This window comes from Camarhynchus parvulus, chromosome 7 (assembly GCF_901933205.1).
Source record: "Camarhynchus parvulus chromosome 7, STF_HiC, whole genome shotgun sequence".
Lineage (NCBI taxonomy): Eukaryota > Metazoa > Chordata > Aves > Passeriformes > Thraupidae > Camarhynchus > Camarhynchus parvulus.
In genome coordinates this window covers 21,557,168-21,583,436 of record NC_044577.1, presented here as the reverse complement: position 1 = coordinate 21,583,436, position 26,269 = coordinate 21,557,168, and the positions used below count along the sequence as shown (strand labels likewise).

General features: G+C 38.9%; 1 protein-coding gene across 6 annotated transcripts in view; it reads right to left on the bottom strand.

The window, feature by feature from the left end:
* Positions 1-26,269, bottom strand: part of RBMS1 (RNA binding motif single stranded interacting protein 1) — a 141,419-nt gene that overhangs the window by 57,352 nt on the left and 57,798 nt on the right. For 5 of the 6 annotated variants that reach the window (XM_030952045.1, XM_030952046.1, XM_030952049.1 and 2 more), the window contains exon 2: positions 7,223-7,398. In XM_030952045.1, coding sequence (XP_030807905.1) covers positions 7,223-7,398 — 176 coding nt within the window. The remainder of the gene's footprint in view (positions 1-7,222; positions 7,399-26,269) is intronic. The other variant, XM_030952048.1, reaches the window with a different exon arrangement.

The following is a 26,269-nucleotide window of genomic DNA, read 5'->3' as shown; positions in this document are numbered from 1 at the left end:
AGGTCTCTGACAGAAGGGGCAGTTTTTGGCATCATGGAACCCACTAAAAAGCCTGATTAGTACTTGTTAACATTTTTAGTAGTCCACTGGAATTAAACTATCCCCTTGAAAATGTTCTTGAATTACTGGTTATGCCAGTGAATAACTGCTGCTATCACTTCCCATCTGCATCAGGTCCCAGCCATTGTGGAGCTGGGGACTGGGACCCTGATCAAAGACATTCCAACAGCTGCCACTGGACATTTCTTTCCTGCAGTTCTGCAGTTGCATCTCTGCACAGCAAATATCCAGCCCTGCACTACCAAATCAGCTTTTTGTTTTCCAAGAAGAGATCTTCAGTGGTGGTAACTTTTACCAAATCTGTTTTCCTAGTGCTCCTTTCACAAGCAGCTGTGCCTGAAACATTCCTTCCACTCTCTTCTCCTCCCTCGCCCCCACTTCCTCAAGGAAATTCCATGGGATCACCATTCCTCTGGCCCCACACTGCAACAAAACTCTCATCTCCCAGGGGACAGAGTTTTGCAATCACTGGATCTCCACATCTGCGAGCACAGGGAAACACAGAGTTCCTTTGCAGTTCTGTATTTGGATTACTTGTTTTTTAAACAATGTGCTCAGGGGAACTGCTTTTGAGTCAGGCTAAACAAAATACAGACTTAGAAAAACTACAATCTTTGCTTAATAAAAAATGGAAAGAGAAAATTAAAACTATATTTGTTTTAAATTTGAGGCATGTCTTGTTTTAAATTTGAGGCATGTCAAGAGATTATCTGCATCTGGAAGATAGGACAACTTTTCTACTTTTCTCTCAACTACAATTTCCCTGAAAATAGCTATGGGTCCCTAATAACATTCAACATGAAAGCATTGCTGTGAAAAAAACATCCTAGAACTTCTCAGAGAGAATTACAGTGTAGATTTCACTTAATCACGAATGCAAAGCTGTCTGAATTTTATTTCTATCTAATTAAAGTCCAAATATTGAGAGGAAGATAGACAGTCTTCCTTCACATCATGCCAGGCTAGACACATCATGACATGACTGCTGAGATCTGTTGCTAAACAATAAAGGAAGTGACTATTTAAACCAAGCATCACATCTCCAGGCCAATCACAGTTCCCATGGCATACCAAGCAAATGCCTTGCTACATGTGGCAGTCAAGCCCTGGCAAAAAGGAGCATTTCAGCCTCCATATCAGGCCTACATCTCTCTGGTGCATCTGGCAAAAGGAACATACAATAACAAATTCTATTTCTTTTCAGCTGTAGAATTGGGATACATATTTTTGACAGGAACCTCACCAGCTCAGACAGAAGCCAGCAGAGCCAGTTTGCGCACCACAGTGGCAGGCCACTCCTCCTCTGGCAGTCTGTCTGGTTGAGAAACTGGGTGCATCAGCTGGGCAGAACACAGTGAGATTAGCTAAATCTGGTCCCAGGGTTCCTGTGGCTGTTTCTCTACTGTGTTCCATACCACTGTACAGGTAACAGCACTGGCACAATCAATGAATGCATCCAGGGAGCACATCTTCACCATCCTTGGGGGGTACGTTTGCTCTGAAGAGCAAAACTGAGTGAAAAGTGCAGTTAAAGAAAACCTACTGCAGGTAACATAAACCCCAAACCATGCCACATTCCTCAGACAGGGAATAAAGGTAAAACATGATGCTGGTATTATACAACCAAGCTGAGCAGTACAAATCACATACTGCTCAATCACTAAGGAATCTCTCTCCTCCTAGAACCAAATATTATTTTGTAAACCTGGTGTTATTTATTCAGATGTGTATGAAATCATACTGTTTCTAAAAATGCACACATAACTGAAAAAAAGAAATTTGCAGACAGCTTCTTTCTACCCTAAAAAGGGCTCCTGCTACAAAATAATCAGTATTAATACTGTTCTCAAAGGGAACAGTTTCAGACACACTGATGTATCACATTTAATTATATGACATGAAGTCATATTCCACATAATTATGAATGCAATACCTCACTGCAGCCAGCAAGCCATGAAAGAAAAATGCAAGAAAAATGGAGAAAAAAGGAAAAAGGAATAAAGAAAAAATACTTTAAAGATAATTGGAGAAGTTGTCTTTGAAAACTTCCATTCCACTTCCACTTAGCCACTTAGGGGTTGTTCATGTGCTATAACTATTTCTAACCAGCAATGACCTGCCCAGATCACGCTCCCAAGGAGTTAAAGACAAGAGATGTTCAGACTATTTTCTAAAGTCCAGCATTTTTTTTTCTAATGAGACATGCTGAGTAAAATGAACAAATTTCTTGATCTTAAGTGACCACAGCGGTGCCAGCTCCTTGCTACAGTAAATGTCTGAGCTCCAGTTCACCTCTTTTCAGTCCTAAGTACGTTTGAAGGAGATGAGAAATGGCAACATGGGAGAGGTCACAATTACACAGCAAAGAACATAGAAACATTAATATGTTAATGAACGTCACATGACAATGAACATATGTCTTGTATTGAGAACAGGGAATTGAAACAACTTTCAAGTTATCTTGCCTCAAAACAGGGAAACATTGGAGTATATAACTAAGTATGTTTTGGAAACAAAGCTGTATATCACATCTGGGTCATATGCTTCAACAAAACCATTAGCCTGCCAGTTTTAGCTATGCCTGTGTTCATGATGCTGAGTATTTAGCAAGGAACCTTTAAATTACTCTCTCAGCAAGACAGGTGATTTCAGAATGCACATATGCAAAGGCAGCCACTGCAAGGTTCTGTTTCTGTGTGCAAACCATCCTGGCACAGAACAATGGCCTGCTGTGGTAATTCTATATTTTGCTATCTTAAAGCAGCTGCTTTCCTGAATGTAATCCCATTAAAAACCCACAATATGACCCTACAGTGATAACTTAAGGGGGAAGGCCAACTAAGTGAAACTATCCAGAGGAAAAAGCGATTTCAAAAATATCATATAGACTACAAACAGCTTGATACAAGCAGCAGAGTGTGAGAAAACAGCCTGGAAGGGAAAATACCAAAGGGTGGGCTGACCAAATGATTTATGCTGAACTGAACAGAGGAGACTTAGGTTAAGCCTCAAAGCTTGAAATCTCACCCAGGGACTGGGGATTGTCAGGAGGATGAAGGGTCTGCTGCATCATCCTCATTTAATGATGTACATTTCACAAAAGGAGGTTTTTGAAGAAACAGCATTACACAGACACAATGCTGCTGCAGGCCAGCAAGTAAATCATAAGCTAGACAGTGGAAAGTACAGGGCTTTGGAACCATGTGGCTTCAGCATAAATGTCATCCTCAGCAAAGCACAGTGCTTAGTGAGAGTCTGGAAAGCACCTAGAAAACATGTCAAAGCAAGTTACAAACTCCTGGCTGAATCTGCTAAGGCCCAATCACGTAAGTCCCTAATCAGATAAGCAGGCTCAACAATTTCAGTGAATAACTGGAATGGATTTAATCTTGTATTTTCAGATCCAGATATTCAATAAATTAAAAGAAATTACTAAAGAGTCACCAAATAGGAAAGTATAGCTAAAGCCTAAATAATATATTCAAAACCCCTCTGAAGAGCTGAAGAAAGCATATCAAGTACTGATATCCACACTAGGAGAAGGGAGTGCAATTAGGCATGGCTGAAGTAAACACTGCTTCAGCAACCCTGTCAAACCAGCTCTTCATGGCAGAGGCTTGCTCACTGCAGCAGATCCCATGCAATGGCACTATATGGTTGTGAAAAGAAACCACACAGCAGAGTCAGGCAGCTTCCTGCAGACGTTCCCAAACCTCACTGGCTCCTGTCCTCTGTTCCTGTCTTATTTAGCTGATTGCTCCTGTCCAGCCTCCCACAGAAAAGACAGGACCTGTGGGCCACTGCATTGATTGCTTTGCCTACTCCCACATCCCTGATGGGAAGCTCTTATGGCCAGGACTGAGTCACATCATGTCCCCCCGACACTCCTCTGGTTCTGGGCTGACTGTTATGACATCCTTGTGACAAACAATACCTACTTTAGTCCTCCCCACACTTCTGCCTCTGGCACAACTGATATGAAGAAATTTTGTTTCTCAATGCAGAACTGGAGTAGCAGGCTCAAGTTTGAATGAACTATTCAGAAACATGGCAGCTTCATTTCCCACACAAAAGCCAGAAATATGCTCTGAAAAACAGCCATGCTCCCAAGCCCTCACAACAAAAACATAATGTGCTCCTTTCAACCAGGAAAAGAGGAAAAGAGCTTCACCTGATAGAAAAACAGAAATGACCAATCAGTTGAAGGTGGAGACAGATTTGTAGACATGTATACTGGCAAATTGTGCTCTTGCCAGGAAAATACTTTTCCACAAAGCTGGTGAACGTTTGCTCACTGTGTTCATAAATACTGCACAGCTGTGCTACAACAGGACAGCAAGCCCAATACTTCCATAATTGATAAGGGGTTTTTCTAAAGAATTAAACAAAGTAAAAACATGGCCAAAATTAGCACTGCTGTCATGACAATAACTAATGCAAATCCTGACTAAATCAAATAAAACTCACAGTATAACGATCCCCCACACAAGAATTCTGTAGATTATTCGAGCTTGTATTCTGAGGGATTCTGTCAAAAGCAATCTTTCTCTACCATAACCATCATTGAAAATAACTTTTCACTAGACCATATATGATACAAGTCCATGATGATCAGAAGGAAAAATCTCTGCAGATGGGATGTTTCTGGTACTTGCAGTGACATTGATGTTTTCCAACCATTATTTCCTCAACCGACATGTGTTTCTCTGTCTTGTCTGACATCAGCCAAAAGACACAAAACAAGCCAGTGACCTTTTTATGTACATCCACCAAAAGCTGCTTATTGCCAACTAGCAACATCACTTCTACAAAATGCAGAGCAACCTTTCTATCTATTGCTAGCACCAAGCACTGCAGTGGACACCCTCTTAGGATACCAAGACCCACTTTATAGGGAGAAAAGGAGCTAAAATTACTCTAAAAGCCTCTCAGTAAAATCTTGGGAATTTGGAAAGAGACAAAAAAATATTTCAGAGACCTGGAGTAAACAACAGTCTCTTCATTGACTTCTGTGTGTCCAAGATTCTATTCTCCATTTATTTGGTATTATCTCAGCTTAAAAAATGAACATGGCAGGTTCACTTTGAAGAATATCTTGCCTTCTACATCCTAGAAGTTTAGGCAGATTTACAAGAAGGAAAAGGTTTGCATCTGAAACTTCCCATGGTCTACAAAAGTGGATTACTGAGCTTCGGTGATCAGGGAGAGAGCTGCCATTTCTATCTTACTGCCAAATCCAGTTAGTTGCTCAGGGATTATGTTGTCCTACCTAAAGTTTCTGGACATCTCACTTGCTTCCTCAGCAGAAATGGAGAATGGAGACAATCTCCTTTCCTCTTAGGTAAAATCCTTAGGAGGGAAATATCTCACAGGAATAAATGTCATAACCTTCCATGTCTGTAGATTCACATCAGAATTGATTTAACAAGTTCATGGCTGAGGTTTTTGTCTGTTCTTTATTTATACATTTCATACTATTCCAACTACAGTTATATATTGAACAGCAACAAGAAAATTGGAATCTTTGGTTATTTAAGAGGAAGGGGACCAGTTACAGCAATTTTTTAAATTAAAAATATTTTTTTCTAGGCTGTTCATGCATCAATGACATCTGAGACTGTGCAAACCAAAATGTCTTCAGAAAGAGATTAAGGAGCTATAGTAACCACTGCACAAATAGTAGCTACTGGGGTGGTTCCAGTGCAAAATAGCCTCACAGCTCTGTCCTAACATAACATGAGTGTACAGGCCAAGGTTTCTTCATCAGTCCAAAAGACAAAAACGGGAAGGAAAACTCTGCTTCTGTAAAACATGCATTTGCAACTAAAATTCAAGTTACAAGAGGTCATTGTCACATAGGGAGTTGTAAAGATGCTGAATTTATCAACAAGCCTTTTCAAAGATTGATTATCTATTCTCTTCTCTGCAAAACACAAGGATTTCATTTGCTATTGGAGAAATAAGCAAATAGATTTTTTTTTTCTTTAAAGATCTGAGAGCAAGCTATTTGTATTATAATACTAAGATGACTTCTATGTGACTACTACTCTGAAATTCTGATTTTTTTTAAATTAAAAAAAGAAAATCTCCTCTATAAATTAGGTATCAGATTTTTTTGCAACATACAAAACCAAAGGTACTTCACATAAGCTTGGATCCAAATTTTACAGGTTTTGCTATCAATTTTTCTTATTTGTGTTGTGCTCTATTTTTGTATACGTCTATTTACTTATCTGCAAAATGGAACACAAAATTATTTTTTAAATTTCAGCAGTAGTATTAAATTCAAATCTTAATAATTCTTCATCCAAAATAGACAGATTTGGATGTTTTCCTACATGTAGTATTGAAAATTTAGCTGAGTACTTTTGATTTCAAAATAATCCAGACAGTGCACTATGAATTGCAGAAGTACTAAGACATTTTAAAAATCCAGTAAACCATTTAAGGCAGGTGATTTTAAACAGTGTATAAAACAACCCAACTGCACAGTCTTTTGAGACATAACCCATATTTGAAAGTAAGAGGCATGTGCTGCTGTAAAAATTCAAAAACAGAACAAATAACTCTCTTAAGCAAAAAAAATCTTAGGTTAACAACATTGCCTAAAAACCCTCTGCTAAACCAAGTCTACCCAGAACTTCAGCCACTAGACAGGATTCTTACATGGACCAACTATTTCTAATCTTAAAAATAATTGTGCAGCAAAGTACAGCCATAAATTAGTCTGAAACTAGGATATGCCTTCAAATGCACATTGTAGTTGACAGTGATTCAGAACAATTACTCAAGTGTGTATCAACAAATTATCTTAGCAGTGAACAGAAGAGACTCTCTATGCAGGTTCTCAATAGCAAGTTTCATGTTTAGGTATTAATTTAATCTGTGATTTCAACAGCACAACGGGTAATCACAGCTTTTACAAAAGCACTTGGTTGCTTCAGTTCACCACTGTATTCTCACTTTCTTTGCTTCTCTAAAGCATCAAACAATCTTTCTTTCTGATTGCCAACAAAGTTGAAACCAGCCACCATATCACAGCATGAAGCTGCTTGTTTAAGTATCTGGTTTTCTTCCCTCATAATCCAAACACTCATCTTGGGTACCTACTGCAAGCTTTTAAGGTATGACATTATAATTTACATTTAAACGTAGTACTTACGGTTGGCATAGTTTTACCAGGTCCTGATCAGTGGTGTTTGGAGGCAGTGCTCTGATGTAAAGGTTAGTTTTACTTAATTGATCCCATCCTGAGTTGCTGCTGCTACTACTGTTGTTATTACTGCTGGTGGTGCTGGGACTAGGAGGAGCCATTGGGTGGGCTGGTACAATGGACTGCTGCAAAGGAAAAAGCAGGTTAGAGTAAAGTACAGGTAGCAATCACAGCATGCACATCAGCTCATCTACAGCAGCCTGCTTACCATGTGGAGCACTTTGTTCAACCTGTTCCTAATTACCCACGGATTTTAAATACAACTGCTTTCACACCACACTTGGGACACGATTCACAGGCACATCCTAATATCTCCAACCACCACTTGATGCATGACACAGGGTCAAATTATATATAACCTCCACTGAATGTTACTCAAAGGATTTTATCACTCTTCATTGTGTCATCTCATGTGAAAATGAAATAGGAACTATTGTTCCTCTAGGTTCCAGCAGGTACAAAGTTTACATCACTATGACTTTCACATGTCAAATTGTGGCAGACACAAAGACCATGCTCCTTCCTTAATCTATCAAAAAATACAAAAACAATTAGAAGCCTCTTTTCTATCTCTTCTGGATTTTAGTACATCACACAATATTGCTATTATTTTTTCACGGATAGAGAAGGAGCACAAATAGCTTAAGGAAAATACTTTAAATGAATGGTGTGCCTTGGGACAACTTTCATACTGCTGTCTATCTCCATATTTGTGGATTAATTCACAATTATGAAGAAAAAGGCTCTATATAATGGTAAAAAATTCAAGTTTCAAAAGGAGAAAAGCACAGAAGCACTTCTACCTACTCCTCAAGATATCTAACCCTATTGCTCTTGCAATCAGACCCCAATGGAACATAAAAACATCCTAGAGGAAATCTACAGCAGAAAAATCATTTGCATTAACAGAAGTACAGCAGGGCACGGTACAAAAAGTACTATGAACCTGCCTGTGGTGTTGTAAGAGAGGAATGCTTTAAAAAATATACTAGAGAACTGAAGTTGCCTGTAAACATCTTGTGACTCCATGGTTTTCACTGACAAAGTGGCTGCACGTGGCTCCTTTCCTGCAAAGGCCTGAGGTTCCACCACAAACTCATAGCAAAGAACTGCCCCGTGAATACAGAGGAAAGGCACAGGAGGGGGAAAAAATAAAATGGAATATAAAGTGAGATGTCAATGTAGACTCACTTGCTCCCATCCTAGTGCCACCCTCTTCCTTGGATTAGTACAAACTGTTGTATGGCCACATACTGAAGACAAAAATTATCTTCCCTGATCTGGTACACCACATGTGGGCTTTGCACTATGCAAAAGCTTTGGCTGTCACATGGCAGGGAGCAGGAATGTGAAGGCAGAGAGGAAAGGATTAGAGTTCACCTCTGTTTAGAGCACTCATGAAACTACACACAAGAAAAGCAAAACTATTTTGGACATAACCTCAAGAAATTGGAATGGAAGTGTGAGTGGGAGAAAAGTACAAAGACATGCCTTATATATCAGATACTTTATGGTAATTATGTGTTTCTTTTTTGTGTTTCCCTAGGAAGGTTTTGAAATCTTCCAATTTGGCATGTTGCAAAGTTTATTATGCAGCTATAATGGCCTGGAACAGCCAACTGCAAAACTTGCTATAAAATCAACATTGATAAGCAGTAACAGTGTTGCTGCCCAATTTAATTGAACTGAAAATTACAAAAAAGAATTAAATACATTCCTGATCATTTAGCATTTCAAAACTAAGTATCAATATTTCATTGCCATAGGGTTAGAGATTTTTGTTGTTTTTAATATAGATTTTTAGAAACATCAAATCTCTTCCAAAATATTTATATTTGGAATTGAAGCACTGATCTAGAATTTCTTCCAGGGAAAAAGATTAAATGCTCCCTTCCAAGTTTGCAATGGAAACACTGACGGATTTTAACAATAGCAGCACAAGTCAGTCTGTCAGATCACTCTTCTTCCAGTAATGCCAGGCAATTATTCTTAGGGTTACAAGCAATGCAGAATGACAGAGCAACTAGTTTCAAAACATTTTCACAACAGAACAAACTTAGTCTGGCACAGTGAAATTCTCTTCAAAAAGCCTTCAGTGAAGTTCTCAAAATGCAAACAGTGATCAAATGCAAAACTGCTCTGTTTACGGTTTCAAAATGTGCACGTACAGCTGCCAGAAAACTCAACATACACATACCTGTCTTCATCTAAACTGGTTTATTTCTAAATCACAATGAAAGGCTAAGAGCCTCTATTCAGTTTTTCCGTATCTTTGGTTTGGTTTTGCTTTTATTTCTTACAGTGTTTTTGCCTTAAAATTTTTGTTTTTCTATGTTATGAAGAACCGGAGTTTTGTAAAATCTTGTCACCAGCTGGCCAAAGGCAAGAGAGGAAAATGTGTGTCTGTGTGTAGAGAGAGCAGGAATCCTAATTCTGTCTGTCTGTAAAACATAAACACTCCATTCTGAGAAATTTAAACTTCTATTTAAACATGAAGATGTTCTAGTGCCAGTGGTCACATTCAAACATGATGGGAATGTAAATGGGACTATAGTTGTCTTCCTAAGTTTACAGACAGAAGGTTTTTCAGTGCTTCCAGAGAGACTCATACCTTCACAAGCCTTAAAGGCTTTACAAAACACATGTGCTGGGTGTCCTGCAGGTCTCAAATCCTGCAACTCAACGACAGCCAGCCATTAAAGGGACAGTGACATCTTAAAGCCATACAACTAAAACACGTTTTTTACATTAAAACTTTAATTTTAAAATCTGAATCACTTTTTCCGCTCTGTTCTTCATCGACGACTACTTATAAAAACTAAATTATAGAGGTCCCTCTGTTGTTCAAAGGGGCCTTTTTTTCCAGTTCTCTTGCTGCAAAGGGTTGGTTGGCAGCGCAGCCGCGACACTGGGACCGCACTGGCGGAGCCTCCTACGCTGCCAGCGCGGGCCAGGAGCAGAGTTTGTCTGCTGGCCGAGTTGCATCACCTCCCCAAACAACATCAGTCAAGCCAATAAAAGCTCTCTTCTGCCTGCACAGCTGCATCCACACCTGGGCTTTCGCCAACATATTGATGTCAGCGGGGATGTATGATTTTTTTCCACACCCCTGGCTGATACATAGTGCTTTGCTGGCAAGACATTCTGCAGTGGAGATCTGGCCAAAGTTTGGGGTTGTTTGTTTAGAAACAGCTTTCACAAATCTTATCTGAGTGCTCAGCCTAAAACCTGAAATCAAATTTGAAAAATTTTGGTTTACAAACTGTAGTTTCTGGTAAAAATTCATATCAAAAGCTGTTCTTAAGGTTTTACTATATGGACCTTGCAATAATTTGCAATATTGCAACATAAACAAAAATACATTTATTAATTTTTCTTCATAATCATTGCATCTTAAAATGTAGAACTCAAGAACAGGAGGAATAAATGTAAGAAACAGAACATTATTTCTTGTGGCAATATTCCTTTTCACAAGAAATACCATTGTCACACTGGTTTGCCATTTCCTCCTCAGTTTTCACTCCAAAAGGTAATTAGTGATCGTTCTTTTTACACAGAGTTTCCTTCCTGTCATCTTCAACAAACATCTAAGCAAAAAAGGCCAGCGACAGAAAAATCAGCACAGCTGCTCTATGATCTCCCCAGCCCATTCTGGAGCCAGCTGTGAGGAGCCTGCTCTCTGAGAGACCTTCCCTCCAGCCCTCCACAGCAATGGGAAAACCACAGGTACTTATCAGGAAAATGAAAAGCTCAGTGACTGAACGGTCCCCATGAAGTGCCTTAAAACAAGGAGAATTGTTTGCCTGTGTTTCATTCTCAATATAAACCCCAAATGGGAATAGCTGCAAGTACTGAAAACCAGCTGGAGAATATACTCATCTTATATGACCTATTCCTGTCTTTCTTATAAACCACTCTATGCTTAAGGGCTGCAAATAAGTCAGAGCAGAATTTTGTCTACCTAGGAACTGAAGAATCTCTTTGCTGTCAACAGATTAAAAAAAAGGACACCAAACCAAAATGGAATAACCCCAAGAAATTCCTTTGATCTGGGGGTTGGGAGATACTGATCCCTGCTGCCTTCAGACTACAGAATCCCAAGAGGATTTCAATGAGCAGAAGATAACTTGGACAATGACTGTCCCAAAACAGATTATGATCACTACAGTAGAACTCCATTTAAGTCTTTAACTTTGTGCAATAAAATATGCATATAAAGTTATATAACATGCTAGCATTTAATTATGAGTTTAATCATTCAGCCAAAATTCCTAATGGGAAAAGTACCATGACTTCTAACAACAAAGTTCCCACACATCTACTCTAAATTCAAACCATAAATTGCAGCATACATTAACTATCAGATTTAGCCAGAATTGCTACTTGGATCATCTCACAGTATCAAAATCTCATCAGCAGTGTTTCCCTAGCCTTGCTCAGGTAACTAAGCTACAAGCACCTGCTTACCCAGCCTGACTTTGCCTAACCTCCCTGATTTTGAAAGCAGCACCTTCAGTAATTGGCACTGATATAAAAATTACCATACATTTTCTGTGGATGTGTGCAACAGTGAGAAAAAGTATTAAATCTGCATTTATTTTTTGTTAAATTGGGCCTTGCTTGTTTATTTATTAATCTATCTAACACTTTAGGTCAGAGAGAGCTTTACATGTACAATGAAAGCACGGGCTCAGGAGAATAGAAGATGCCATACCTATTGAAGCAAGACACTACAACACTATGTGCATAGCTTAGGAAATAGGAACTCATTTGGAATTAAATTGTGCCCCTAGCAGAAAGAAGAACTCCAAGCGTTTAACAGAAATGAGTGTTCATGGATGAAGACAGTTGCTTTATTACCTTTCTTTAAATAAGGAAACATTAAACCTTGATCACTTATTCTAAGCCAGCAAAGTGACAGCTGCAGCGGAGATGCCATTTTGAGTGTCCTGCACTATTCTGCTTCATGTTTTTCCTCATCATGTCTGAAACATTACAGCAAGCAAAACTGAATTTCTGGAGACCTCTCCAAGTTCAATTCTCAGTGGACATGAGTCAACCAGTGGAAACTGAAAGCTTTGCTCCTGCTTTGCTCACATCTCCTGCCTTAGGGTAGCTTCTCCAATTGCTCTTCTTTAGTCTGTAAGCACTTGTCACAGGAAGATTCAATAACCAAATCGAAGCATTTTCAGCATGACACCTGTATAAAGAGTATCTCAGAAGCTCCAGACTTCTGTTGAAAATCTCCTCAGGCAGGAAAACCCTGACACCTGCTCCCTTTTTCTCCTTTAAACCACCAACCTTAACTTCTCCTTGCATGGGTAAAAAACACGATCTCATAGTGACACTGTAAGAGTCAACAGGACTGTTCCAGAAAGGGCTAGTGAACTGCACAAGGCAGAAACTATGGATATTGTGGTTTGTGATCAGAGTTATTTGCATACCCAGGATGCAAGCCTGTTCCATCTTTCTTTAGGTGTTAGTGGTTCAGCCACATGGAGCAGAAACAACTACTGAGAAGATGTGGGACCCTGAGGGTGGATGCTGGCATTGGGCAAAGACTCTGCCTGTTACAAAACATCACAGGCAGACCAGGAGCACCTGGAGATGCAGCCCTGTGTTTCTCCCAAAAACCCCGCTCTAAATGTTCCATATCTTGGTAGGAAAGAACTATGCCCAGAATACTACAGCTGGGATTACAGCGATGATGGACTGCAATAAATAGGATGAAAATTAATAATCAAGGAAAAAAAATATCACACTGAAAAGGGAAGCCCTTGCCTTAATAGACAAGTTTTAACAGGAGCTTTACAAGATAAAAAATATAGGGTTATGCCTTTTTTCTTGCCTGCATTTTACAGCCAAGTCCTATGAAAACTGTTTTTCTAAATACAGATAAGTCTTTTTCATACTAAAAGGAAACAAAACTGTAGGTGGATATCATCACGCATCTATGAAGATAGTAATACAAAAAAAGATATTTTCACTCTGATATTTGTTTTTAGTTAACACTCTCTTTCTTCTTTGTTGTACTTCAACTAATTTGAACCAATTTGCCAGTAAGAAAAATGTTTCTGGCAAAATCCAGGGAAGCAGTTAATACATTTTTCTGAGCCATATGAAGAAGCCCTTCCCTGAAATACAGAAATGCATGAATGAGTAGGTACTTCTCACAGCTTCCTTTTTAAAATACCTTTATGAAGAGTGGCTCTACCAGCAATGAAACAAGACAAAGTCTAGCACAAACCCCCAGTCATGACTCAGATGCTCCTAACAATTTCACTTCCAGACTCACCTGATTACAACCAAGCTCCTTCCCCACTGAGCTGTTTTGCTTCCTTTCCTCAGATCTTATGGCAACATAGCAGGACTGAACCTGTTCTCACCAGAAAGCAACAACTACTAAAACCAGAAAGTATTGAAGTAAATCATTCCAGCTTCTTATAAAATGTCACATTTTCATATTTTGACAGGAAATTGAGCCAGTATTATTTAAATTACACATTTAAAGCTTAATGCAACAGCAATCTTCTGCTAGCAATGAAAGTAAGCTCAAAAATCTATCCATATCTTTTCTATGAAGACACTTGAAGAAGCGTGAGCATAATCCTGGCCACACTGATGTATATGAGAAAACCCACACTGATGCTTTGAACAGATTTTTTTCTCCAAGAATAGGGTGTGGAGAATTTTTTATTGTTATTCCTCAAGAAAAAAGCTTTCTTACTTGGGGTTGGCAGGCAAGATGGTAACACTAAAGCAAGTAATGAGCACAAGAAACTCCTTCTGGTTCAGGGAGATCTTCTAGAGTCTCAGATATAAATGAAAAAGCTTCAAAGTTCCCAGGAACTCACTCAATCCATTGACTCTAACCCTTGTCAGGGATTTTTTGGTGCTCCACTAATTGATTCCCCTAGTTCAGAGACAAATAAAAAGTGCAGAATACACAAACCTAGGTCACACTGCAGCACAAAAGCTATCCCAAAGGAGAGCAAGGGGAGTGCTCAACTGGGCCACATCCTGTTCCTTTCCAGATGTCATGAACCCTCCCTTTCCCCTTCCACCTGCTCATCCTGAATCACAGCATCTGTCTTCCCTCTCAGTTTTATACCTGGATTTCCTGGACAATCCCCTGAAACAATACCTTGGTGCTGTGCCCTAGCCATGACAGAATTATAGACACATATAAAGCAAAAGACTTAAGTTTCTGAAATATGAACAAGCTGCAATCCAACAGCTAGGCCACATTTAAAGAATCTGAAAAGAAAGTCAAGATGCTGAAGTACCCAAAGAAAGAGAGCATGGTACTAAGATCTACCAGACAGACAAAAAAGCATGTATATATTTTTGTGGTTAGCCCTTCACTGAGCAGTAGACACAAAAGAATTCACTGCCAACTCCTTTCTTGATTCTAGTACATACACAGGCCTATTTTCTTCAGTGAAACCAGCCAAGGCTTTTGCTCAGAAAGCACCAGAAATACTGATCCAGAAAGCACCAAGTACTGAATATCTAGACTATGTTGAAGTTTTTTGCTCCAGCCTGAGGATTCAAATTACAATTAAAAGAAAACACATCAATTTGAAGAGAGGTGTAACTTCCATACTGATGGCTTATGTAAGCACCTAAAAGGTAGCAAGTCCAATATGTGACACTCAATCCAAATAATACAAAATTCCTCCCTTGCATTACGCATCTCTTGGTACATGTTAATAGCAGGGTATAAAATCTTACAATGTTCTCCACAACAGGAAACATTCAAGATACCCTTCATTGGAGAAATGCTTCACCTGAAACAGCAATTACTGCTGGGTCATGCAGTAGTTTAGACTAGAACACAGATGGTCACATCATAGCCTGCAAATCACATAGAGCTCAATGGCAGCTTCAGAGGACAGTACTCTTGGAATCAAAGTAAAACATTATTCAATAAGCTCTTCATAAGCATTGAGGTTCATAGTTGTCCCTTCACATTGTAAATAGGACTCTGCTTTAGCATGTATTAAACAGGAAACTCCTACTCACTACCACCATTTAAAAATCTCTTCAGATGTCAGCACACTAAGATCTGAAAATAAATAATATTATTCTCTGATTGCACTTACAGTGTAATGGAAGAAGTGGGACTTAAATGTATGGAAAATGAGAGACATGGCTTTATTCTAGACATTTTTTGGCTCCCTTGTAGGAAAATACAAGAGAGCAGGTAACCATTTCTCTAAGTAAATCCCACAAAACTAAGCTTGGCAGTGAGACTCCTGCACCACATAAGGCAGTTACTTGTGTTCAGAGGACAGACTCTCATTAGAAGAATACTAATCTCCAGCTCTACTGCTGTTCAATTTCTTTGTCATTATCTGTTGTGAACTTTTACTTCCAGTGTCAACAAACAGGGCCATGGACAATTTTCAGTGTGATCAAAAATGTGCTGCTTTCAAGAGCTTCTGTTTGTGATGTTTAAAATGGATCCTTTTTATGGTTGTAGGTAGCTACATTTTTAATTTCATAAAGCAGTAAATATGCCATCTCTTAACTATTAGGGATGCCATCCATCACTGTATTTTGGAGGTTAATCCTGCTAAATCTGTATATCTCAAAACTGGTTAAAAAGTAGCAGAGTATATATACAGACATTTTGGTTTATCCAAGAACTGCCTGAATATCTGTATTACAAAAGCTGACAGTACAGCAAAAAAAAAAAAAAACCAAACAAAAAAGTATGTTAAGAATGTTTGGCCATTCTTTAGTTCTTTAAAATAATAGAGAAAGAAAAGCTTTTAAAAAAAGTTTTAAACTCTGCACAGAAGTTTCTGAAGTATTATTTATTCTTCTTTAATATTGTATTAGAGTTTAGATTTCTGATAGATGCATGCAAGTATTGTCTCTTACTTAAAAAGCGTCACAGATTTCATGATGCACAGAGGAGAATTTTGCAGCTTTTTAAAAATGTTTTTATACTTCTTTGTCTTTTTTATTATTTTCCAAACTGTTGGCTTTTCCCCCAAAAACTACAATGTCACCATTCTGCTCATCTGGCTATCCTATCCACCCTCCCCCCACAGACAGCAATTATAGGATAGGAATGGCACTGTATTGAAGATGCACGTCAAAAGAAGCATCTGCTTTTCTGGCAAACTCCACATTGTTGGTGGCATTGGAATTATTGCTATACTGTTTGTCACAGGGTTAGACCACAGATGGCTCTTTTGGCTCACATGGGATCCGCTATGTCATTTTCTGTTTATTCAAGTTAAATAAATTAAAGAACTTGTGCCTGACCATGCATGAGGGAGTCAATTCCTATCAAAATCCCTTTGTCTATGATTGTTGATTCCTTATGGGCAACATACTGCACCCAGCCTAGCAGCAGCACTGTTACTGTGAATCCCTCTGTTCTTTTCCAAAGAAGAGAATGTATGTTCCGCCTGGTAAGGCCATTACACAAGCATTTAATAGGTAGCCCAGTCTATTCCTGCAGCTTCTTTCGACAACATCGATGGAACAGATGAGGCAGCTGGCTCTGGCCCTTTCTTCTGCATTCCTAAATCCTCATCTCCCTGAGAGACCACACCCTCTTCACCACAGCCAGCATCTCTAGCTGTTGGAAAGGTGGCACATCAGACAAAACAAAGGGTAGAAAAAGCCACTTTTCTTTGACTTCATCATCAAGACTGAATCTTGATGCCCCCATGAAAAGGCTCTTCGAGCTGCACAATTCATCAAAGTACAGATTGCTTTAGATATTTTATCCTTCCTACTCACTTTGCAAATGTTTTTTCCTTTTCTGTCTCCAAGCCTAACTAACGTAATCAGGAAAGAACAAGCTAGTGTAGATACACTGCCTGAGTGCAACACAAAGGTTACTGTAATTTTGATACCAAGAAGGTCCAATTCTGCTGCTCAGCAGCTTGTTATGTGCCTATGTCAAGTAACATTTGAACCAAGATAAGTGAGAATAGCATCTTGCACCACTTTCCATGGGAATAAATAATTCCTCCATGAGCTGAAGAAAAGGAAAGCAGACTCAGAGCACCACTGTCCTTCCTAGTTACTCCACTGCAATTATTTCCATAGTTTTTCACAATATTTGCCATAGAATTGAGGTCAGCATGACCTGTGCTGGATTGAAAGTTCCATTCATCTGTTTGCTCCTCAATTCTGAAATTTCAAGATGTGTCCTTATGGTTTTTATGTTCTGCAATATGATAAAATGCAGCAGATACAAGTCATTATAATCAACACACTGAAACAGGACATGACAACATTGCTGGTAAAGGATTAAAGCAAGTCTCAGGTATAACTAGGAAAGTACATACCAAATTCAAGAAATACTAACAGTGTTAAATTCATCAGGCTTCATACCCCACTGCCTTTTACAGTCAAGAAAAAGGGAAGCATAAGATACTTTTACAATTATTTCAGCAAAGGATGAACTATCAACTAAACTTCAGCTAGAAGTTTGTGCTAATTTGTCATGGTATTTTGACAGTCATGGAGTCCATGTATGAGACTGTGTTGCTGCAAGTGGTGTATGCATACACACATTATATAGATATATTTCATATTTGTTATTTATATATTTATTATTATTTTTATAAATATAGTCTAACACTGAACTTGTAATTTGCTATGGGAGAGTGACCACACCCCCATAAATGTGATTCTCCTCCATGGGCAAAGCCACCAAACTAAACAGAAGCAGGCAAAACTACCAAACTGTACAGAAGCAGCCAGGTATTATTAAAATAGCAATACAGTTTTAAAGCATGAGCAAGATCAGTAGAAACTTTTTAAACCATCAAACTCATTATGTAAGGAGTTGTCACTTTTCAGCACTTGCACATATCGGCCTGGTTTCACTCTCATCCAGTGGTTCTGCATTCATCTGCACAAGCTGAAAATCTGTCCAGAAATTTTATAAAGTTCAACATTGCATAGAACTGACAGACCAGAAGACAGCAGTGTATAATGTTGGCAAAACTTCTCTACATAGGGCTTTTCTACAGAGCACCAGGGAGAAAACTCTGCTTGGGCTGCATGCTACAACATGCAAACCAATTTTCTTTGGACTGTAATGAGACTGCGTGTAGCATGTATGAGACTGCAAATGACATTCCCAAAGTCTTCTAAACGACTCCCAACACTCTACATGGTTTCCTAGAATGAAAACCAGAAGCTCAAATCTCATTAGAAAAGAACTGGAGTTTAACTTCATTGCTTCTAAAACGTCTGCCTCCTGCATCATTTCTCACTTGGGATGGGAGCGTGGCCTGGCTGCAGCCCCTGCGGCGAGGGTGTGCCACAGCAGCAGTTTACCAAAGATTTTCATTAGTTCAACTGTATCAGTGCAGTAACACGCACAATGACACCTCCAGGACAGACAAGGTCTAATTTGTGCTCTCATGGAAGGCAATGAACACTGCAGTGCTGTATGTTTGCCTTATATCCAGCAAAAGTGATTAAAAATAAGAGCTGAGAAAAAGGTGTGTGCAGGCAGCACAGAGGACAGCATGCTACTTTTGAGATTTCTCAGAGGTGATCCTGCACCATTAGAGAGCCATCCTAAAGCCCACCACATCCAGTATTTTTGGCCAAATGTTCACTACAGCATATCCAGCATAGCTGACATTAAAAGTCCATTTTCTCCAGGTTTATGATGTAATACATTCACACACAGGATATCTTGTTCTTCAGGAAAAAAGGAGTGGTCTGTCATGCTTAGAACAATTTGTACAACTTTATCCTATGTAGCACATAGAAATTTACACCCATGAACAGGCACCACAGGACAAATTACAATCAGTTTAGCATGACAAAAGCAGCTATGTTTAGCTCTTGGGAAAGATGGAAACAAGAACAGCTCACCCAGCCAGGGAATGGTTCAGACAGATACCTAACACCACCTTTCCTAAAGCTGCTATTACTAAAGAAAATGCTGCTAAGATGGTACAGACAACTCAAGACGTTCCCAGTTGATCAGGAAACACTAGCAGCAGAAAACACAGCTTGACAAACAGCAAGAAATAGACAGTTTCTCTCATTTGTTACCCCTTTGCCCCTGAGAGTGTGTGTGTTCAAGTATACACAAAAAAAGCAGTTCTACATATATTATTTTAGATCTGTGTATCCCATGTATTGAAATCTTGAATTAAATTACAGGTTGTTTGAGCACTATGGATTAAGACATTACCATCTAATTTTTCTTTCTTCCACAAGCCTTTATGAGCTTCTATCTTGAAAACATCTGCTACAAAGAATACTAGGAAAATGTTGACATTTAGACAATTTTATCCTGGAAAAGGCAAGAAAGTAATAACTTTTGTCTTCAGATAACTCCAAAATCCTAACCTACTTGGTTAGGATTGGTTTAGCTTGGTTTAGCTTCCTAGAAGTTAGAGGGAAGCATTTCCTGCTGACATTTCCCTTCAGTACATCCTTTTTGTTTCCCAGTACTCAGTGGCTGCGCCCTCTTGACACATTTTTCTCTCTCTCGATAGACAATTTTTATGCACAAGAGCGAAAAAGGAGCATTGCTTCCTTTTTTTAAGGAGAATTTTAGATTTTACAGTAATACAAAAATCACTTGTTTCATTACCAGAATGCCTAATGAAGTAATAATCACTTTCCCAGCATGATTTCAGGGAACTGGGACTAGGATACTCCAGAGCACAATGCTTAGTATAGTACAAATACTATTTAATCCCATTCAACTTGGATCAAGCAGGGTTTGGTAGCATTTGCTCACCATCAGTCTCAACAGATCCAGGCTATTTCTAGCAAAACCATTCTGTTGTTTAATGAAAGCCAGTTTGGGCATCCATGGCCTAGAGAAGCTGATTTTAGCCCTGTTTAAAGCACAAAGCTGCTGAACATTCAAGACAATCTATGGGTGAACTCTTTTGAATTTTAAGCCCTAGAAAACAGGAGTATGACACATTTAAATTAGAAGTAGCAGTAGTAGTAAGAGAATCTAACCAATTAGTAAATGCAATGCTCTTTATGCAAACTTATGAAAAATGTAAATATTTTCCTAAATGCAAGTGATCAAGGGTGTACAGATGAGAAGGAGCTCTTTCATACATAAAGGCAATTCACTACAACACTGTGAATACAGCAAATCTGGGGACTTGATGAAACAGCAAGGAGTTTGCTAAAATCAGCATTGGAAAATCCAGCACATGAGCCTACTTTTATAGATCGCAGTCTGCTTCTCCTTACAAATAAGGAAAATGGTATTCCTTCAGTAGGATGAAATTCTCAAAGTTGTAAAGGTAGGCCTTTAATTAAAACTGAAGATTCATACATGAAAATAAGAGGAAGATTTCCAAGGGCAGGTAATTTCTGGTGGAGTTTCCCAGTAGATGTCTAGCTGCACATTAGGAATTATTTGGTACCTCTGGCTACCTGAGCCTTACAAGAAAGGTAACAAGCAGCATGCACAAACTGGTCTGCTAAAAGTAAGTGAAATCCCCTGTACATACTACAGGCAGCAATGCTGCTCTGGCCTTAGGGTCAGATTTTCCTTACAGCCTTATCTGAAACAAACCCAAGTCGGTCTTTTCTCATTCTTTAAAGGATGGTGCTTTGATAGATGCTTATCACTTATTAGATCCAATACTTTCTGACTGCTGACTTTTTACAAATGACAGTCTTCTCCAAAATCCTTGCACATGCAATTCAAAAAAATCTAATGCTATATTACTTTATTGTTTCCTGTTCTTCTTGATAGCTGTAATTTATATTGAATCATACAAACAGAAGTTGTTACAAGTCACTTCCACAGCCCTCATCATTTTTTCTCACATATTGTCTTCTAGTTTAAAATTTCACTCTTGATTTGAACCGAGACAAAACTTTTTTTCTTTTGCAAACTACTGTTCTAACTCATGCAGTTTTTTTAACTCAGATATTGAATTCTGAGAGAAAAGAGATTTTAAATGGTTAAGAATATCATTCAGATGCCAGAAAATCAAGCCATATGATAGGATGTATTCTAAAATTAAATTGTTTGTGACTTCACAGTGAATGATAATGAACAATCCCTTTTACACCCAGAAACTTAGTTCTGAAGATCAGTTACAAAGATTTAGCAGCTGTATGCTAAGCAAATGTGGGATGCCATTCCTTGGTGCATCCAAATAGCTGCTGGGGAAATGTCTGACTGCACAATGAATCATTGTCAATTCTGAAATGAAAAACACAAGAATTAGATAACACCTAGGAAAGCTTCCAGACATTCTACTAATACATCATTAATAATATATGAGAAATTCAACTGCCAGGCAGAACTGGTCGTGGCAGCGCAGGCAGCAGTCTGACTCATGCGTGTGAGCGGCTACAGCTACAAGCAGAGATGATCCAAGGAGTGCTCCAGCGGCCACCAAAGGGTTCAGAAGCCCCTGCAGCCAGCAGGCCACAATCAGCAAGCTGGCACAACAACTGCAGCACCTGTGGGAGACAGCCTCCACCCCTGGGTGGTGAAGGGACGCGTGGCTTGAACCATGTCTGGTGCTATGTATGGATAGATGACAAACACTAGTCAGGAATAAGCCGGTTCATTTGGGCACAGAGCCCAACTCATCCATAGTTCTAATAGTCAGGCTCTTATCCTTGGTACAAGAATTCAGCTGAGGAATCATATCTCTAAACACACCAGAAAGTTACAGATGAAGGAAAATACTTCTAATAAGTACATCTGGAATTGATAATTAACTTTAAAATGCTGCAGTGAAAGGGAATCTGCCCAGACATTGACTAACTTTTTCAGACAAATTAATCACTTGTCTCTGCTAACTGCACAACCCCAGTGCTTAGAAACTGCTTTCAGGTTTGTCTTACACTGTGGACAATTTCAAGGAATCACATTTTCAATAAGTACATTCAACTGCACTTTTCTTAGCAGTAATTCTACCTTTGCAGCTTATCCATCTGCATAACAGTTGGATATTTAACACTAATAATCTTGTACACCAGCACTGGTTCACTACAGAAGTCACCATAACTTGAATGATGGCGTACTGCTTTTCCTTTAAAAAAAAACAACACAAACCTAAAAACAAACAAACAAAAAATCCCAAATATTTGAATTTTGAATTTATGCAATTTAATTTGATTTCAAAATTTAAATGGGACAACAGAATAATGGAGTAAGGACTTCCCAGTAAAAAAAAAATAAAAAAGGAAAAAAAAAAAGGGGAAACCCCTAAACCCTAAGGAAGTTCATTTCATAGGAAAGATAAGGACATAGAACCACTAAAGACAAGTAGATAAAATTTCTGTAAAATCTTAGCCACTGAACTTCAGGGAGTTATTCCTGTTCTCAGTAATATTTTCATGGTTGACTGCCTTCCTGCCCAACAAACATCTGCTTAAATAAAATAAACGTACCTATTGCTAACAGTTAATCAACCTCTGAAAACTAGAGTTCTTCGAAAACTATAGTTTCAACAATACAGTTTCTTGCCAAAGTGAACTTTAACATTGCTAATTATCTGGAAATAGCAATAGTAGCATTCAGGTGAATGTTCTCACAGACCATAAAGAAACTACTTACACAGTATGTGACAGGCAGAACTTGAACACAGTTCTAGCATTCCAAATAATCTGCTCTATTCTGAGCTTCAGGGACAGACAAACATAGACTTCTATGTAGGTATGTGTGCATGTGTATATAAATAATTTTTTTTTCAAGATATTTAGTCCTAATTGCTGTAGTATTTGAACCACCTGTAGGTGTTAGTATATTTCTGTGCAAAATCTGAGATGTAGGAAACTAATATTAACAAGTATCTTTTGAAGAGTCAAACCCTAACAATTTAGTTAAGATTCCCCAAAATATCAGTGACAGAACCATTTTGAACTTCAGGTCACCATCTTAATCCTTATGAATAACCTTTATAGGTGTGGCTGACCTTGGACTTCTATTATCCAGGACAATGACACAACACAGCACTTATTTCAGGGAATGAAGAAGGTGGAGATGGATTCAGTCATTTTGAAAGAGGGTCAACAGAGAAGTGTCACACCAAAATAATGGTTTTTGTCAGAAGGATAAGACACACAGGCTAGATGTTTCTTTACATCATCTAATATACTGAAACCCAACCCCTACATTAATAATACTAAAACAATAATAAAGTGGCAACAGAAACTGTAAACCAGAAAGCACTAAACTGTCAGGAGCCTTAGAGGAGGGAATTTCCAACAATTTACCAGAATACACAAAGAACAGTTACATGAAAATCCAGAGTGCCTTTTACAATGACTACACCAGTCTGTAGCCCTTAGTGACTGAGACCATGACACTCCACACCTGAGAGATCTAAGAACATTATGTTTGCTGGCAATCTGACAAAGTCTGTTTCCAAAGTTAACAAGATTTTGTCACTACAGCAATTAAAATATTGACCTAATGCTGAAACAATTACTTCCTTAACCATTTCCAACTTGCATTAGCCTCCACAGCATTGTAGAATATTGTATCTGGGAACGGGAGCAGCTCTTAGAGCACTTAAAAAAAAAAACCACTAAAAAGCCCCTGCATTCTTCTACTGGTGCCACAGTGTGCCCCAGGTATCACTAGCCCCTTTAACCAGCTGAAATTCTATATACTGAATTACATCTTAGTATTATTCACCATTAAAATTACTGAAGATTTCAAATGTATTCTATAGCTCCTCAGTATTGCAGGATATAACTGGTCCTCTCATCTCAAAAAATATCCCTACTTCTGGAATATTTACATGTATATGTATGCACTGGAGGCATTGATACCCTAAGACTATAAAGAAATCTTATAATTTATATTTTTGTAAAGTGAAATATTTTTCTGAAACCTCAGTTTTGATAAGTGTTTCTCACAAGTAGCATTCAGAGATATGTCTCCTGGAATGCTAAATATATGCCAAAAAAATGCCCCTGTTTCAAAGGTTAGTAAATAATCCTATTTAATACCTGTCTCAAATTTTTTTTCCAAATTACACAGAAGTATTTTAAAATAAGCACAAATACTATCATAATAAGGAACATGCAAACCAAACAGACTGGGTGGAATAATATTAAAGCAATTTAAATACCATTTGATTCTGAACCAGAGTTTAACACTAACCCCATGATATCCCAACTATTCAACTCAGGTTTCTCCTAGGGGAAATTCAGAAGTATTCTGGTTCTCTGTCTCAATAAGCACTTTTTGATGTCAGCAGTCTCACCCCATGCAGTGGCACCACTGGCTATGTAAATATGCACTGGCATAAGCAGGAGTCTTAAAATTCAGACCCACAATTTTAAACTCTTCTTGAACTTATCTGGAAGACAGACCACTGAACACTTCAAAGGATCCTGTCTGCTGGTGGTTGCTTTCGCACAGACAGAAATCCATGGAATTGTGTGCTGGCTCTGCCAAAGCCCAGGTTTATCCAGCATGGCTGCTGCTTTCTCGGGCTCACAGGAGGAAAGTCCCTGGCCAGGGCATGGCACAGCCACCATGTCCCTCCTCTCCCACAGCACAGCCACGGGGCCGAGTTAACACAGGCTTGTACTGTATGTTACTTCTACACTACATACTTCAAAGAGTTTCATGTTGTAATAGGTTATTTAAAACCTTGGCTAAGTGATTAGCTAAGCTAAGCCAGAACAGCACACATGCATGTGGCAATACAAACAGTTCCAAATGGGTCACCATGGCCGTGCTCAAAGGTGAGCACACAGGTGACACACACCTGCCAGTCACCTGCAGCAGCTGAAGTGACAGGGTCTCCCCCACATCCACAGTAGCCCACCAAAATACCTGCTGCACAACTGTTTAAAGCATTATTAGCAAATTGTACACACAGGCAGAACATAAAGAAAAACACCACAAGACTTGAAATTCCTTCATAATTTCATACATGGCATCTCCTTTGCAACACACCAACCATCTCTTTAGTGCTCAGCTAAAGAGCACTCCAAAGCTGGGGCAGCATTGCACCTGGGGATGCCCAAGAGACATCACTGCTTCCAAAGCAGAAAAAAACAACCTATGGCCTTGAAAGAGGCATCACCAACTTACAAAATAAAAAGCAATATCTACCCTTTACCCCCTTCAAGTGGGTTAAGTACAAATAAAATACAGATAAATACAGAGCCTTAGATCAGAGTCTCTTCTCCAAACACAACTTGAGGTGACAGGGTTGGACAGTAACCAGTCTCCCTGAAAAGACTGGAGGTTGTGTGCCACATGCCTGCATATCAGGTAAAGGAAACTTCCAGTTCCTGTACTACTATATTGTTCGGGGGGTTTTTTCCATTCCTCCCTTTTAAGAATTCTGTATTTTTATTTGTGGACTCGTTAACAAGGATCTGCATTTGATTTTACCCTTGCCTGCCTGGTGTTTGGAGTGATTTTGGATTGTTGCAGTGGCACAAGCACAACCTGATAAAGTTTCTGTGGGTCAAGTAAAACTTAAAGCAGGATTGTGAATCACCTCAGAGTAGCCAAGAATCTATGAACACTGCTTTAGATTTTCAAAGATAACTGGATAATCCTTCACCAAGTTGCAGCAGCCTTCCTGGGAGCTGGTAAGACCACAGGCATGACAAGTGCCCTGCGGTGACAAACAATCCTGAGAAAAGCTCCCTTGTAACGCTCATCCAAACTCCCACCTGAATCCTTAGATTTCACTCCTCAGGCACAGTAAAAATGGCAGTGCCATACACATACCTTGAATATCCTAAAGGACTGAATTCTAACATTGTTATGCTGTAGTACCCAAATGACAGAATATATGACCTGTAGTTAACCAAAGGACTCATGTTTACACTTTATAGAACAAAGCACCATATGGTAGAGGAGATTCTGATCTGAGAAAACAATAGAAGGTAAGGAAAGAAATAAATTCCCTTCTCATCTAAGCAGAAAAAACCCCACACAATAAGGTGTGAAAGTGCCATTGCCAATAAGAGACACTGTAAAGAAACAGAATCAATGGTGAAATAAAGTTACACATATTTAGTTGC